We start from the raw sequence: 16,672 nt of genomic DNA, 5'->3' as shown, positions 1-16,672 counted from the left end.
AGGGTGCAACTTAATATCGCGTCCCAGGCCAGGAATTTGGGCGTGGCCATCAACACCTCCCTGACTATGGAGGCGCAGGTCAAGAGAGTAGCGGGCCAGGCATTTTTCCACCTTCACCAAGCCCGGCTACCTGTCCCCTGATCACTTAACCACAGTAATCTATGCGACCGTCACCTCCAGACTAGATTTCTGTAACTCGCTCTACGTGGGCCTACCCTTTCCTTGATCCGGAAACTTCAGCTAGTGCAAAATACAGTTGCTAGGGTCCTCACTGGTACATCTTGGAGGGCCCACATCCAGCCTGTGCTGAGGTAGCTGTACTGGTTGCCAATTGCTGCCTGGATCCAGTTCAAGGTTTTGGTATTAACCTTTAAGGCTTTATGCAAGTTGGGACCCTCATACTTGAGGGACCGCCTATCGCCCTATGTCCCCCACAGGTCGTTACGCTCTGCGGGGGAAAATCTATTGGTCATTCCCGGCCCTAGAGAAGCGTGCCTAGCCTCAACCAGGGCCAGGGCTTTTTCGGTCCTGGCCCCCACTTGGTGGAATGAGCTCCTGGGTGAGCTACGGGCTCTGCGGGATTTGTCAGCATTCCGCAGGGCCTGTAAAACAGAGCTCTTCTGCCAGGTTTATGGTTGAGGCTGGTATCTGCAAGGTAGAGCAGGGGGGTCTGAAGTATACATCATATCCCCCATTCCTAATCGCCTTGGCAGGTTGGGAGAGGTTCAGCCATACTGGACTTAATACTGACCAACAGGCAAGAGTTGGTGGATGAGGTGAAGGAGGTGGGGACCCTAGGGGGAAGTGACCTTGTCCTCAAAGAATTCCTTTTGAGATGGGGAGCCAAGGAAACTTGTAGCCAGACGTGGATGTTGGATTTTCGTAGGGCAAACTTTAATAAACTCAGAGACATGATGAGTGTCATACCATGGATGAGAATGCTGGAAGGGAAGGGAGCATGTGAAGGGTGGGCGCTACTCAAACAAGAGCTATTGCATGCTCAATCAATGACAATCCCAGAAAGACGAAAACACTGCAGGAGCTCTAAGAAGCCTATTTGGATGAACTGAGAACTTCAAGAGGAACTAAGAAAGAAAAGGGAAATGTTCAGGAAATGGAGGGAAGGACAGAGCTCTAAAGAAGAGTACCTACAGGTTACTAGGCACTGTAGATAAATCATCAGAAAACCCAAAGCTGAGAGTGAGCTAAGATTGGCCAGGGAAGCCCACTGTAATAAGAAAAGATTTTTCAGTTATGTGAGGAGCAAACGTAAAGTAAAGGAGGCAATAGGCCCACTGTTGGGTGCGGATGGACAAACTCTAACGGAGGATGCAGAGAAAGCAGAAAGGCTCAGCGCCTATTTTACATCTTGTTTTCCCCCACAGGTCAAAGGGTTTAGGCACATCTAGAGATGGCAGTAGCCAAGAGATAGTGTCTGGGTGGCAGGTTGACATGGTCAGAAAGGTTGTTGAGAGGCATTTAGCTGCACTGGGTGAGTTCAAATCCACTGGGCCGGATGAAATGCACCTGAGAGTGCTCAAAGAACTTTCCAGAGAACTTGCACAGCCTTTGTCCATCATCTTCAGGACCTCTTTAAGGACTGGAGATGTCCCGGAGGACTGGAAGAGAGCAAACGTTATTCCGATCTTCAAAAAAGGGAGGAAGGATGACCCGGGAAACTACAGACCAGTGAGTCTGACCTCTGTTGTGGGGAAGATAATAGAGCAGATATTAAAGGGAGCGATCTGTAAACATCTGGAGGACAATTTGGTGATCCAAGGAAGTCAGCATGGATTGGTCTCCAACAGGTCCTGTCAGACCAACCTGGTTTCCTTTTTTGACCAAGTAACAGGTTTGCTGGATCGTGGAAATTCGGTTGATGTCGTTTACTTGGATTTTAGTAAAGCTTTTGATAAGGTTCTCCATGATGTTCTGATGGATAAATTGAAGGACTGCAATCTGGATTTTCAGATAGTTAGGTGGACAGGGAATTGGTTAGAGAACCGCACTCAAAGAGTTGTTGTCAATGGTGTTTCATCAGACTGGAGGGAGGTGAGTAGCGGGGTACCTCAGGGCTTGGTCTGGTACTTTTTAACATATTTATTAATGATCTAGATGAGGGGGTGGAGGGACTACTCATCAAGTTTGCAGATGACACCAAATTGGGAGGACTGGCAAATACTCCGGTAGACAGAGACAAAGTTCAACGAGATCTGAACACAATGGAAAAATGGGCAAATGAGAATAAGATGCAATTTAATAAAGATAAGTGTAAAGTTCTGCATCTGGGTCAGAAAAATGAAAAGCATGCCTACTGGATGGGGGATATGCTTCTAGGTAACACTGTGTGTGAACGAGACCTTGGAGTACTTGTGGATTGTAAACTAAACATGAGCAGGCAGTGTGATGCAGCGGTAAAAAAGGCAAATGCCATTTTGGGCTGTATCAACAGGGGCATCACATCAAAATCACAAGATGTCATAGTCCCATTTTATATGGCACTTGTCAAACCACACCAGGAGTACTGTGTGCAGTTCTGGAGGCCTCACTTCAAGAAGGACGTAGATAAAATTGAAAGGGTACAGAGGAGAGCGACGAAGATGATCTGGGGCCAAGGGACCAAGCCCTATGAAGATAGGTTGAGGGACTTGGGAATATTCAGCCTGGAGAAAAGGAGGTTGAGAGGGGACATGATAGCCCTCTTTAAGTATTTGAAAGGTTGTCACTTGGAGGAGGGCAGGATGCTGTTCCCATTGGCTGCAGAGGAAAGGACACGCAGTAATGGGTTTAAACTACAAGTACAATGATATAGGCTAGATATCAGGGGGGAAAATTCACAGTCAAAGTAGTTCAGCAGTGGAATAGGCTGCCTAAGGAGGTGGGGAGCTCCCCCTCACTGGCAGTCTTCAAGCAAAGGTTGGATACACACTTTTCTTGGATGCTTTAGGATAGCGATCCCCAACCTGTGGGCTGCGGACCACATGTGGTCCTTTGACTAATTGGAGGTGGGCCCTGAAGGACGCCTTCCCCCCCCCCGGCCCTTTACAGCACACTTTGGGTGTCATTGTCTCCCATCACTCCCAGATGGGACTATCTCGTTGCAGAGAAACAAGCTCAGGGTTCCCATTGATTTGTCATTGTCATGAGTTAAAATTTCCATTATAATAAAATGTTCCTTATGTTCATTGTTGTGGTGTGTCTGTATCTTATTTTGAAGGGATGTTTAAACATTACGCCTGGTGCAGCCGCGGGCGTGCATGCGTGGCAGTTTTGCGCATGCACCTGCCACACATGCATTTTTGTGCTCCTGCTGTGGCTGCAGGCGCACATGTACGACAGTTTCATACATGCGCACATGCGCAGACCTGCCACGCATGTGCATTTGCAGCCCCACCAGGAGCGCATGCACATATGCGTGGACCTGCTGTGCATGCGTATTTGTGGCCCCACCAGGTGCAAATGCACATGCGCAGACCTGCCACGCATGCACGTTTGCACCGCCGGCTGCACTTCCCTCTCCTGCCCCCTCCCGCAGAAAGAGGCTTGCCGGGCCGCAAGCTAATCACCTTCTTTGGCGGCCGATTTTCTTGTGGCCTGGGAAATTTCTCGCTGTGGGGGGGCGGGGAGAGGGAGCCGCGGCCCGGTGGTTGGGGACCACTGATATAGAAGACGGAGGAGAGTTGTTTTTTGTTGCCCCAGAGGGTCGGACCAGAACCAATGGGTTGAAATTAATTCAAAAGAATTTTTGGGCAAACATCCTGAAGACGTTCCTGACAATTAGAGCAGTTCCTCAGTGGAACAGGCTTCCTCGGGACGTAGTAGGTTCTCCTTCTTTGGAAGTTTTTAAGCAGAGGCTAGATAGTAATCTCACAGAAATGATGATTTTATGAATTTAGGCAGATTGTGAGTGGGTGGGCAGGAAGGGATGTGCCTGTGTTTGTCTGTTGTGGCCCTTCCTTGAAAACCCAAGGAATTGTAAACTGCCATTGTGGGATGGTAGGGGCCACTGTGGGTGGGCAGGTAGTTGTGAGTTCCTGCATTGTGCAGGGAGTTGGACTAGATGACCCGGGATGTATTTTCCAACTCCATGATTCTATGATTCTAACTTTATTTGTTGCAATCATAGATTAGCCAAGATTGGGATACAGCCAGAATCATTAACACATCTATGTACAATAAAATTTGAAAGCCATATTATAGGCTGATTTCAATAGTAGGTGGTGGGGACTTACCCGGGCCACCATTTGGCGGGTGGAGGGTAGGCGGGAGAAGATGCGGCTGCTCAGCCTGGCGTCGGGGTGATCGCTTAATTGAGGTGGGGCCAGGAGCATCTGCTTAAGATGCTGCCTGGTGCTTTCCCACCTCTTCGATGGGCTGCCGGGCAAGTTACCTACCCTCCCATTCTCCCTTTTGTCATGATGTAATGACTGTTATGTTGTTTGCTTGTTGTCACAGTGGGGTCTGTGCATGGCAAGGAGCTGGTTTTGTGGGAAGCCAGTGTGCGAATGGACTCCCCACAGGGGTTGGGGCCCCCTTAAAGGGGTGGTGGTTACGAGCAGTCAGACTACCTGGTGGGGAAGGCCAGTTCTGCTCGTTAATGACAAGACAAATTGTTGCCAAGGAGGTTTGTGCCCTTTGGCCCCCTATCTGGGTTGTCTCCCATGTTAGTTAATCCAAATTAAAGGAAATACGTAGGGATCTTGACAGGTTCCTTTCTAGAGTGGATTTATAGAGGGGGCAGTCACCGGCTTACTAGCCGGCTCATTCCCATGCTGCACCAACCCTCCTAAGGGAGGTGTGTTTTTGTATAATAAAAGCTGTGGCCAAATTTTAAGCCCAAAAATTGTAAACGAGTCGTGTCTTCTTTCCGCCAATACTGGCCTGCCAATATGGGCATCATTAATAAAAAGACTTAAGCAGATATGCTGTGGCACAAAATTGGGCAACTGTAAAGGAGTCTTGTTAAAATCATCCAAGAGGAAGAGGGAAATATAAAACTTGTCAGTCTGCCTGCAAAATTTAATAAGATTGCAGTTATGTACAGAGGCCGAATGTCCCTGTATAGATGATAATTAAAGTTTGACGTTTCTGGATTAACTACATTAGTTCTTCAAGATAATTTCTGCTCATGCTGGGGGATTCTTAATGCTGGGAGTGTGGCTGCAAGTATGATTAGAGAACTATTCCCAGGTATACATGGTGCATGTTCTAGTATAATCTCATCCTTCTGTTTTGCTGATGATCAGCCTGTTGTTCGCCGAAAGATGAGCTTTCCCTTCTTGTCAGTGACCTTCTGAGTGGCATTCAAACAAATGGCTCCTGTTAGCCTTTGGCTAGTGAGCAGGAGTAGTTAGGCCTGCTTTTTTTCTGTATATGGGCACTTGTGTATTCCATTATTGTTGGTGTATTGGAGACTATATCCTCCTTCCTTGGCAAAAGGTTCTCCACTGCCCCAAAACTAAACATTTGTGCAGAAAAATTGGATGCCAGTGGTATTACTAGAATGGCCATTTTTTCTTTCCCTGTATGCGGTTGGCAAAATATGATTCAAGGAAGGGACTCAAATCTGCCTCTGTAGATCTCCCCAGTGTGTGTTCATTAGACCTCATACTTGACATACCAGTCCTCCTTACTGTGAGTGTGTGAGAGTGGTCTCTCCCCGCCCCCTCCCTTTGTCTCCTGCAAGCTGATGTCAGGGGACATGGCTGTGTCATCATTTGTTAGCTGGCTGCTTCCATCTATGTCTGCATATTGTAATATGATTTATTGGGTTGCTGTGGACCCTGGTGAAATATCTAGGCTCTGTCCTTCCCACTTGATTAGAGAAGCTAAGACGGGGGAGGGGAGTGGTGGTCACAAAGCTCCAGCTGGCATTGAAGGAGCACAAGGTGAGAGTGGGGTTTATTTCCTGCTGTTTGTCTCCTCTACACCCAAAGCAAGCGGGGTGCGGAATGGAGTATGAGGCTGCATGTTAATTTTCTTTTCCTGAGTGGGTCGGGGGAGAGAAACAGGGGAGGAAAGACAATCCAAAAGGGAATTAGCACATAGAAGTGTGGGCTTGGAGTACAGTCACTTTAGAAATTAGGGCGAAAATAAATCTTGTGAGGGAATGGCAACCAGGAACCGGCAGTCTTTGAACTGACACCCTGACCAATCAGCGACAGACTACCATGTAATGTTAGCATTGGAGGCATGGAGGAGGTGGAGGAAGTTAATCTGGCAAAATGCAGATATCTACATTTAATACTGTGGCTTTTGGAGTGGTTTTCTCAAATGTAGTGAGTTATATCCGTTCCTGGATATCACAGGAGAAAGGTAGTGTTACCACAGATCAATCACAGATGTTGCAGAGGGAAAATTTAAAACACTAAATATCAGAAATTAAATAAGGTATAGTTTTTTAAATTTGGGGTCACTGGGGATAAAACCCCAGTGCAGATTCTGCCTTGGTTACAGTCGGGATAAGTCAGATACCAGAGAACAGTCCACAAGCAGGGCCTATGAACAACAGCCCTCACCCAATGACTGCAGCATCTGACACTGAGAGGTCCACTGCCTCTGAACCCAGAGGCCCCATTTGGCAGTCAGGGCTAACAGTCAATTTAGACCTATTCTCTATTTCCAGTCTATCTAAGATAGTATACAAGGCTACAGTTGGGGGAGAACTGCAAGAATTCATGGCATAGAGATCAGTTGCATGAGCTGGTGCCTTTTGCTAGTCATATCAAATTCAGTTGGTTAACTCATTGATTAACTGATAAGGATTTCTTTAACTGGAGGTCAACTTGGACGGAAATGAGAACTAGAAAATTCCTGTAACTTATTAAAGATGTGTGGATTCTGCCATTTCTGGATATTTGTCAGTGATTACCTTAGCATTCTCCTCAGAACTGCATGAACGATAATTTGCACTGAGATGAGACACTTGATAATGCAGGTACCCAGCATATACAAATTATATGGTGAAATGTAAGAGCCAATAAAGACAGCATCAATAAAATATGTCCCATTGCTTCTGCTAAGAGCTGAGGATCTGCAATGGATAATAAAAATCAGTTTTCCTGGACTGAGAAAAAAAATATTTTTGTGGCATTGAGAAAAAATATGGCCTGTCACAAATGACATGTGTTGTGTAATTATCATTGATCACTTTGACATATTTTAATTCATGTAATGGAATGCATAAAGAACAAGTTTTGAAACGATAACAAAAATGCTTTCCTCTTTTTTCTTTGATTAACAACTGCAACCCTTATGCACAAATCCATATAATAATCCATATAATAGAAGAATCAACCCCCAAACTAAGTTTCAAAGAGCAAACCATAAATACTTATGGGATTTGTTTCAGTAAGATTATGTGATTTAGCATAACAGCCTTTTTACAACTTGGTTGAAGTAATTAATTGCTTTTGTTGCAAGGTACTTCAGATGGTAATAACACTATAATTATAGCTTACTGTTTCTCCTCTTCGTTAAGTGTCAACTCAATGGATTAAACACCTTGTACTCCAGCAATTGTAATTTGCATCAGCTGTCTTTTAATACACATAAATTCTGTTCTAAATAAGTTGAACATAAGTAATGTCTAATCTAGCACACTGCATCACACAATGGCCAACCAGTTGTCCTGGAAGTCCAAACAAACAGGGCATAGGGCTGAGTCCCTCCTCTGCTGCCGCCTCCCTGCTTTGGCATTCAGTACATGTAGGCTCTCCTCAATCACCATAGCTAGTAGCCATTGATGTACCTTTGCTGTCTAAGTTATCTACGAGCATACAACGTGTAGACTGATTTGTGTCATGGTCTTACTCTTTGGCTTCTTTTCCTTTCTTGTCCATGCAGAGAAGATCAGGTCTTCGCACATTAGGCTGTGGAAAACACGTGGACCTTCGAGTAGCATGGACTGAGAGTGTCATGTTATCTCAGTGCAAAGGAGAAATACAGGAAGGTATATTCCGTTGATATTCTGTTGTTAAGTAGCCTCTTCTGTTTTTTCAGCAAGCACTGAAAAAATATTAATATTTGCAAGATAATATCCCTCTCTTTGCGCCACAATATGTATTAAAATATTATATGGGTCAGGTTTGGTGTAACAGTTTGCAGTAATGGGCTGACCTTTTTGGAGTGATTTTTCTGGAAGAAAGGATGTAAGATCATTTGCTTGGGCTATGTGAAGTGAAACCTCCCCCCCTCCCCAACTAGGTTAAGTTCCCGTAATTGGATATATGTGAGTTGAATGGAAAATCAATTCCATAAAACATTTTCATGAATATTTGTCATGGCCTCATTAAATGATTTAGACTATTGTCACATTTCTGGTTCTGGATGGTGACTTATGTCATTTATCTGTAATATGTGGGGTCAGTGTGCTGGCAAATGAAGTTGCAGCCCAAAGCAATCTTCTATCTGATGGGCATCCAGAACCAGCAGCTCATACCCATGGCTACTGAAGATACACACTGCTAGTTGCCCGGGGCCTAATCCCCATCCACATAGAATGCAAAAGGAGTGATAAATTCTGTGACACCATATAGAATCCTTGAGAGACCACTTCTCACTGAGAGAACTTAGCTTGGTGCTGTTCTCAGGTCTGGTTTTTCTCCAGTGTGTTCATTCTGTTGTGGAAACTGTTGTGACAAGTTGTCAGACAGTGAACTGCAGATATTATATCTGGCTGCCTTTCTTTCCTGAACAGAGGAACAAAATGGATAGAAATGTACATACAAAGAATGGTGGGATGAGATTTCACTTGCTGGTGGTGGCCATCATATGTTGATCGTAAGTTCTAGCCAAAAGTGTCAGACCATGCAAACCATGATTTCAAGTTTTATGGTGTACAGATTGTGTTTTAAGAATGGTCAGTCTTCACAGGGCTCCTGTCTTACTCTGGACCTTTTCCAAAAATAGCCTATACCATCAACTCTGAGTCACCTCTGCCTGCTGGTCCCAGTTTGCCTCCTTATGGCTTTGTCCCATGAGCTTCAGTTTGTCAAAATGGACAGAATTTGGCCAGTGCTGTAGCTACAAAAGCCATCCCATGGATGAAAAACTGTACTCTGCAACTGGCTCTGTTGAATGCCTCATATTTTTACACTTTCTGTAATTACAGCACTAGATTCAGCAATGTTTACTTCTCTTTTCAAGTAGTGTTGCTATAGGAGCCCTTTCTGAATTTAGACATTAATTGGGAGTAATTTAGAACAACATTTAAACTTGTGAAGTAATTTCCCTTAACTTACTGCATGTCTTATGTTTTCCAATTATTTCTATGAATAAAATATCATTATACCAATTGAATTTGAACACAAAAAAACCCTATGTGTAATTTTAACTGTAAAATATAGGACACAAAATGTTTTCTTTTATAAAATCAGAGAGAGAAAACATCTGTCTTGTACATTTAATATATACTTTGTGTTTAGAATAGGCATTGGAATTAGAGTAATACTTTAAATTTGGTCTAGGCAAATGACAGAGTGCTTATATGAAGAGGTAGTTATTAGAGCTCCCTTGCTTCTTTTGGCTTAAGTGAATGGCAAGTGGAGTAATTATAGAAACTGTCACTGTTTTCTTGTTACATGAAAATAACATGATAGATGAATAATAAATGAACAGTGATGTGCAGCTAATATATAGGACAAAAGCAAAATAGATCAGTGATACAAATTTGTCTTCTGTAAATGCAAGGGATTCTTGCTCTTGGGTAAGGGGTGGATCTATTTTAGCTGAATAACCGCTTTCCCTGCAGGCCCCTACTTCACATCTTTCTCTGTTCCTGACAAGCTGCCCCATACCCACAACATTTCAAGGAATACAGTGGGCTGAAGCTTGAAGGGGGAAATGACTTCCCTCATAGTTCTTTGGATTCAGCTCTTAATTTATTGGTGTATTTATTGCACAACCAAAATTGGATGTTGGCAGAAAGATCTATTTTATTTATTCATATTTATATATATTTATTTATATTTATGGACCACCACTCTCGGCTCGTGGTGGTTTACATAAAAAAGATAACAATATAAAAACCCCAGGATGTGGTTATATAGTACATAGCTATATGGATTATGATTAGTAGTATGAAATGAGGTAGTTCAAGTGTCATACTTTCTGGTATCTGATGAAGAATGCAGGCACACAAAAGCATATACTGTATGTTGAATAAGACTTTGTTCTTAAAGGGGCCCAGGGACTCAAACTTTGCTCTTCTGCCTCAGACCAGCATGACTATACACCTGAATCTACCTTCTGTATTATTAGCTTTAAGGTTATTGCTCTTGGAATTTGTGATTATATTAATATTTCTAAAAAGAAAATCTGAAAAGTGAAGTTAGTGTTGCATAGTTTCAGTATGCAGATGACATTCAGAACATTATATAATGACTTGTTACTCTCCATTAGCTGTTCCTGAATAGCAAACTGAAGAGGAAGATCAAAAATCTATTAGATAATCATTGAGGAGATAACACCCCCACTACATATTTATAATTATTTATTGCTGGTAGTGTATCCTGGCAGGTATAAAAGTTGTGAATCTTCATGGGTAGTGGTCTCCCGGCTGTGGGGCCAGCCTGTGAATTCTTGTCACCATCAGTACTGTTCTTTATAACTAGGGCTGGTTATAACCTGGAATAGAAGTGGTAATTTGCTATATTTGTAGAGTTGTAGGCTATGTTCTTTATAAAGCCTATGTTCTTTTAGAGACATCTTTCATGTGGCTCGAAGAGCAGTGGCAAAATATCACATGCAGAACCAGCTATATTACATTTCATAATGTATACACAAAAACTCAGTCAATTTGCCCACATTCAATACCCCTCTTGACATCTTCCCTACTTCAGGGAACAATTTCTGCCCAGCGTTCCACAGCCCATCAATATTTTAATCAACTATTAACTACTAGCTATAAAAGAGAAGGTTCTTTCTCTGTTGCGCATAATGGCTACAACAAGTTGAAATTTATTTGGATTTGTCTATTAGTCCCATGTGCAATTCTGTCATAGCTTTTTGTATCTGAATTAAGCTATGAAAATGTATCCAAAACATGTGTTTGTCTACTAGCTCTCTAGCTTCAAGTCTGTTTTTCTCCTTGAATTTGCATGAAAAAGGCCCCCAACTATTTCTTCTACAAAACCACATGAACAGTAGGTTTATTTCAAATTCAAAATAAGCCACATAAGTTTACTCCAGCCAGGCCTGGGGGAATATTACTAAGTCTCCACTCCTCATAGGTGACTGATGGATCTGGATCACAATTCTGCAAATGGTGGCATTTTTTTTGTCTGTTAATTGGATTTGTAGATACAAGATGACTTCTGGAATCCAGAACATGATACTTTCTTGATTATAAAGCCATATTTTTGGTGCTTGGTATAATAAATATTTAGTGTGAATTAAACAAATACTTAACTTTTCAGTTACAAAGCAAAATAAAAACAGTAACAAAAATTATTTGTTTATCCAATTTATGTCACCCTTTCTTGAGGAGTATAAAAAAGGAGTATAAATGAAATAGATTCGGATCAGAGAATTGAAGAAATTGTAGGAAAATGATGAAAATTGGTACACCAAATGCTGCATTTTGAAAAACTCAAAAACCAATTCAAAATTAAAATTTTTTAAATGATATTCTGAGTATTCAAAGAAACATTCAAGAATCTGAAGAACCCAGAACAACATTCAAGAAGTGTACCAAGAGATATCAGTTAGACTACCAGAAATTAATTTAAAATTTCAAGAACAAAAACAAAAAATTATAAAAATCAAAGAGAAGCACAAATGTAATGATACTCATTTAGAAAGGCAGACTTTTTGGATCAAGAAAATTTGAATTCCTGGAAAGTCAATGTATATCTAATAAACTGCATTTTAGAGGAATCACAGAGGATATTGGAAGGTTAGATTGGAAGAAAGTGTTTGTGATTTACTTCAGAATATTTGAAGGTAGAAGACTTTTTTTGACATTGACCAGATTTTTAGGATGAATTCAAGACTTGCATCCAAGAATAAGTTATCTTGAAATATACTGGTTTGATTCACCTACAACATGAAAGAAAATTAAAGGTCCAAATGGAATTACCACTTAAAATTCAGAAATACCATGGGAAAAATTTAGATCTTTCAGAATTTACCAACAAATATGTTAAAGAAGATATGCTGTCTGAAGCTGTCTACCCATGAGGCTGGGAGTTCAATCCCAGCAGCTGGCTCAAGGTTGACTCAGCCTTCCATCCTTCCGAGGTTGGTAAAATGAGTACCCAGCTTGCTGGGGGGTAAACGGTAATGACTGGGGAAGGCACTGGCAAATCACCCCGTATTGAGTCTGCCATGAAAACGCTAGAGGGCATCACCCCAAGGGTCAGACATGACCTGGTGCTTGCACAGGGGATACCTTTACCTTTATGTTAAAGAAAAGGAAAATAAATAAAATATTGTTGAAAATACCATTTGCAATAGAAGCATACTTATGTTAAGCATTCTGGTTCTTCCCAAGAGTTAATGGGAACATTAATTGACCTATTCTGGCTTAGCAGGTGTCTGTAATTTATCTCATCTAGAGGCTCTTTTCCTTTTCACAACTGAAGCCAAGAATGCAGCAATTAGTTTTTTTTTTTTAATGTCTTTTTTGGGAGACAAGCTGTCCATTAGAAAGGAAGGGGGAAGCAGAAAAAGTGATGCAGTATTCTAGAGAGTTCCCATGAACTTTATCCCTGAATGAATTTGAAGTATCACCTAATGTTAAAGGTATACTCAAACAGGAGATCAGGAAGAGAGAGGCTGACTTGGTGATTGGGGAGAAAGAGATATGGGCTACACTTTGTAGGAGAATGTTTGAACCTCTGGGCTTCAACTTTGGAATTTTGTGACTATATCTTCTGAAGTCAGGTATGAATGCCTAAGCAGAAAAAACTGTTTTATAGTTTTTAACTACTTGATTCAACAGATTGTGTTGCCTAATATTAATACTTCTTTTGTTATCTAATAAATCTTTTTCTAACCTTTTATAAAAGGCCTGGTTTCTTGTGCACACTTAGCTTCAAGGAACAACAGGTTTGAGTTCTCCTGGCCTGTTAGAGAGACTGAGGCTCAGAGGGACCCAAGTCTGGTTTTTGACAACTGACCAAAAGGAAGAAGAGGAACAAGCCAAGCAACTGGCTGAAGAACTGCAATCAGAGGACTTACACAGAAAAGAAGAACAATCTCCAAGTAACACAAAGCAAATTGCTAGCAACTCAAAGCAAGTTCAGAGACAAAAAACTCCAAAGAAGAAACAAGCAAAGAAAAGGACAAGTTGGTCATAGCAACAACAACAGGACAAAATTGATATATTAAAAATAGCATCAATAAAATACCAATGGACTGCATTCTCCCTTGAAACTGTCCTAATATACCACCTTGTGACCAAAACTCCAGCTGGAAAACCAACAGCCCCAATTTGTTCCAAACCTTGATCCTCCTACCTTCCATGAGAGTTTGCCACTGGGTACAGCCTGGTAACTAAGGGATGCCAGCCGAGATGAAGACAGTTGCAGTGAAGGAGGCGTTGGTGGGAAGGATGGTCCTTGAGGAGACCAAGAAGTGGCAAACTTAGCGACATAGCAGCTTGCAGCCTGTTCCCAATCAGCTGATGAGCAGCTCTCAGCCAGCTGGAGCTAGTTAATGAGTCAGCCCTGCCAGCAGCATGTGGGCAAGCCGTTAGAAGACCCCTGGAGGACCAAGCATCCAAATGGCAGAGATTTTACTTTCTTTTTGGACAGGTGATATTACTATCATTATTATTATTACTAATAATGACAATATGTTTGTAACACCCATAGAAGTTGTCTTGCAATGGAATTGAGAATCAAGAAGATCCTAAATCTATTGATCCCAAAATGATTGTCTCTCTCTCTTCCATCATTTGACCAAAACCTATCTCTCTATAGGGTCTATATACTTTTCTAAAATGGAAAAAATAGCATGGTTGATAATCTTATATGTAATCCTCTGGCTAACTTCTATATTTGGCTAATTTTAACTTTTATACATTGATGTTCTTTTTATATAGGGATAAATGCTTTTTTAGCAGTATCATTTAGTAGATAATTATTTTCAAATGTGTTTCTTGTAAAAACATAATGGATTGAATCCTACTAGCTTTTCTAACAGTGCAGAAGGGAAATGGGGTGCTATTTTATTCTTACAGAGGTCCCCTCCTGGCTATGTAGACAAAAAGCCATGCAAGATGGGAGTAAAATAAGGAGGGGACTTAAGCAACATCACTCTTCTTTGCTCTTGTAGTAGTGGAAAATTTAACCCAGTGTCAAATTAAACGTTCCTTAATCAGGTGACCATTTTATTTGGGCTATTAAATCTATATACATTAACAGAGATTACCTTTAAGAACTATGCCATTCTTTAACTATTAATAAAATCCAGAGCACCTAATGAAGGGATTATTACCTCATAGGAAAAGAAAACTATGTAAATATATTAATAAGACCATCTGTCTTGATTATACTGACTTTTTTTTGAGGATAAATTTTTGGATGAAGTTCCTTAACAAAATCTATAATTTCTTTGATTTCCTCAGCTGTTTTAACTTCCATTATTTCTTTGTGTAATAGATTAGTAGTTTAAATAGGATAGCTCACTCATATTGCTCATTCTTTAAGGAATTTAAGCTCTTTATACCTTCTTAACATCTCCAGATATAGATCTGAAAGCAATTAATTTTAAGTCATCCATTCTCCTGCCTCTGTCTCCTTCACCACATCTCGCATCTTCTTGGCATCAAATTTTGTGACATAGCAGATAGACATACCATATATAGCAGACGTAGCATATAGTGTTTGTTGTACCAGTTTCTATAATTGCAAGCATATTTAACCTTTTGTCCTAATTAGATTTCTGACTGAAAAGTTTAGTTCCTCTAATTTTGTACTCAAGACCCACTTGCTCTACTACTTGCTCTGTATTAATTTTTATACTTGAATTGTACATTTTCCTATACAGAATCCTACAATACTTTTCTCATAAGAAGAGTCCTGCTGGATCACTCCACTAGTCCACCTAGGCCAGCATCCAGCCAATTACTCTGGAAGGCCAACAACAGGGCCAGAGGCTGAGGCCTTCCCCTGATGTTGCTTCCTAGCACTGGTAATCAGAGATGTACTGTCTTTGAATGTGGAGGTTCCCTTTAATTTTGTTGGACTTGAGTCTAACCAAAAAAGTAGCATTATACCAATGGTGTGACATCATTTATAGGAAAAACCTAGAAATGACATCATAACACCAACAAAGCTTCAGAAGGTTATTATGTTGATCTGCAGTACACAGCTAGATTTGAGTTGAGTAGACCAATAAGATTTTGGGGATATAACAGTAACCCAGTGAACTTCTATGGCAGAGTGGGGATTTAAACCTGGTCTAACATTCTGTTTTTCTACCTGAAACTGCCTTCTCTGCACTCTCATTTTTAATCTAACTTGTATATATATGAGCACACCCAGTAGAAAAGCAGCTCAGACTCAGGTTGTAGAGCCAAAAGCAGGAGGCTGAGTAAAGCTTTATGATTCCACATATACTCACATGTTACGGAAGAAGAGTTCGTTCTTATTTGCTGCTTTTCTCTACCAGAAGGAGTCTCAAAGTAGTTTACAATCCCCTTCCCTTTTCTCTCCCTACAACAGGTACCCTGTGAGGTAGGTGAGGCTGAGAGAGCCCTGGTATTACTGCTCGGTCAGAACAGCTCAATCATGGCTATGGCAAGCCAAAGGTCACCCAGCTGGCTGCATGTGGGGGAGGAGCAGGGAATCAAACTCATCTTGCCAGATTAGAAGTTGGCGCTCCTAACTGCTACACCAAGCTGGCTCTCAGTGAATGTATAAACATCCATTGCATGTTCATGGTACCAATGAAACCAGGGACCAGTACCTGGATAAATGTGGGGCTTAAATCACAACTGTGTGCATTGACTGTAACACCAGAGTGACTCAACAGACATAAAGAATATTAAGTGTACATTGTTCATGGCTTGTCCATTTGTTCACTGTAACATGTGAACAGGGTTACGGTAAAACTAAATTGCAGATTTTAAGCAAGGTGGAGAAAAGCACTGTAAACCCACTGGGATCCTTCTAAAGGTGTAGTGCCCCCCCCCCCATTGGCCCTGTGTCTCCCTTCCTTAGGCTCCTCTGGACCTCTAGCTCTCTCTCACCATTTTTCTCATGCCACTTCCCCCTTCCACTCTCTGATTGCTTTCCTTCCTTCCATCACTCAGTATTTTATTTTTTTCACTGTCTCTCTTCCTCCTACTTTTCAGTCATCTGTTCTTCTCCTTGAAGTCTGTCTGCTGAAGATGGGGGGTTGCTCTTCCTACTAGCCCCATCAAAGGGCTGATTCTGTCACCCAGGGGCCTCTCGCCCCTCTTCTCTATTTGGGCATGTATTCCAGGAGCTTCGTTTCTTGCTCCGGCTTCCCCAGCTTTTTGGCCAGCGAGGACTGTCAGCATGTGTCTCTGCCTCTTGCACCGTGTCCTCTTGCACCGTGTGTGCTGTTGCAGGTGGGGTGACATCTCCCAGACCAAGCAGAAGAAGTCTGGTGCACCCAGGAGGGGACCCAGACAAGCACTTTTGACCATCTCTGAAGCTTGCAGGCGTAGGTATATATGCTAAGGTTATGCATTTAAAAG

The 16,672-nt window shown here is 41.8% G+C and overlaps 1 protein-coding gene across 6 annotated transcripts in view; it reads left to right on the top strand.

The window, feature by feature from the left end:
• Window positions 1-16,672, top strand: part of TMEM232 (transmembrane protein 232) — a 190,601-nt gene that overhangs the window by 20,942 nt on the left and 152,987 nt on the right. For 3 of the 6 annotated variants that reach the window (XM_077347756.1, XM_077347757.1, XM_077347758.1), the window contains one exon: window positions 7,846-7,951. The exons of 1 other annotated variant lie outside the window; for it this stretch is intronic. In XM_077347756.1, coding sequence (XP_077203871.1) covers window positions 7,846-7,951 — 106 coding nt within the window. Of the gene's footprint in view, window positions 1-5,748; window positions 5,889-7,845; window positions 7,952-13,010; window positions 13,758-16,672 lie in introns of those variants that run through there. 2 more of the 6 variants (XM_077347761.1, XM_077347762.1) reach the window with 2 other exon arrangements.

The sequence above is a fragment of the Paroedura picta genome, chromosome 7 (assembly GCF_049243985.1).
Source record: "Paroedura picta isolate Pp20150507F chromosome 7, Ppicta_v3.0, whole genome shotgun sequence".
Classification (NCBI taxonomy): domain Eukaryota; kingdom Metazoa; phylum Chordata; class Lepidosauria; order Squamata; family Gekkonidae; genus Paroedura; species Paroedura picta.
The sequence above is the reverse complement of the archived record's forward strand: the minus strand, read 5'-3'. Positions and strand labels throughout refer to the sequence as shown.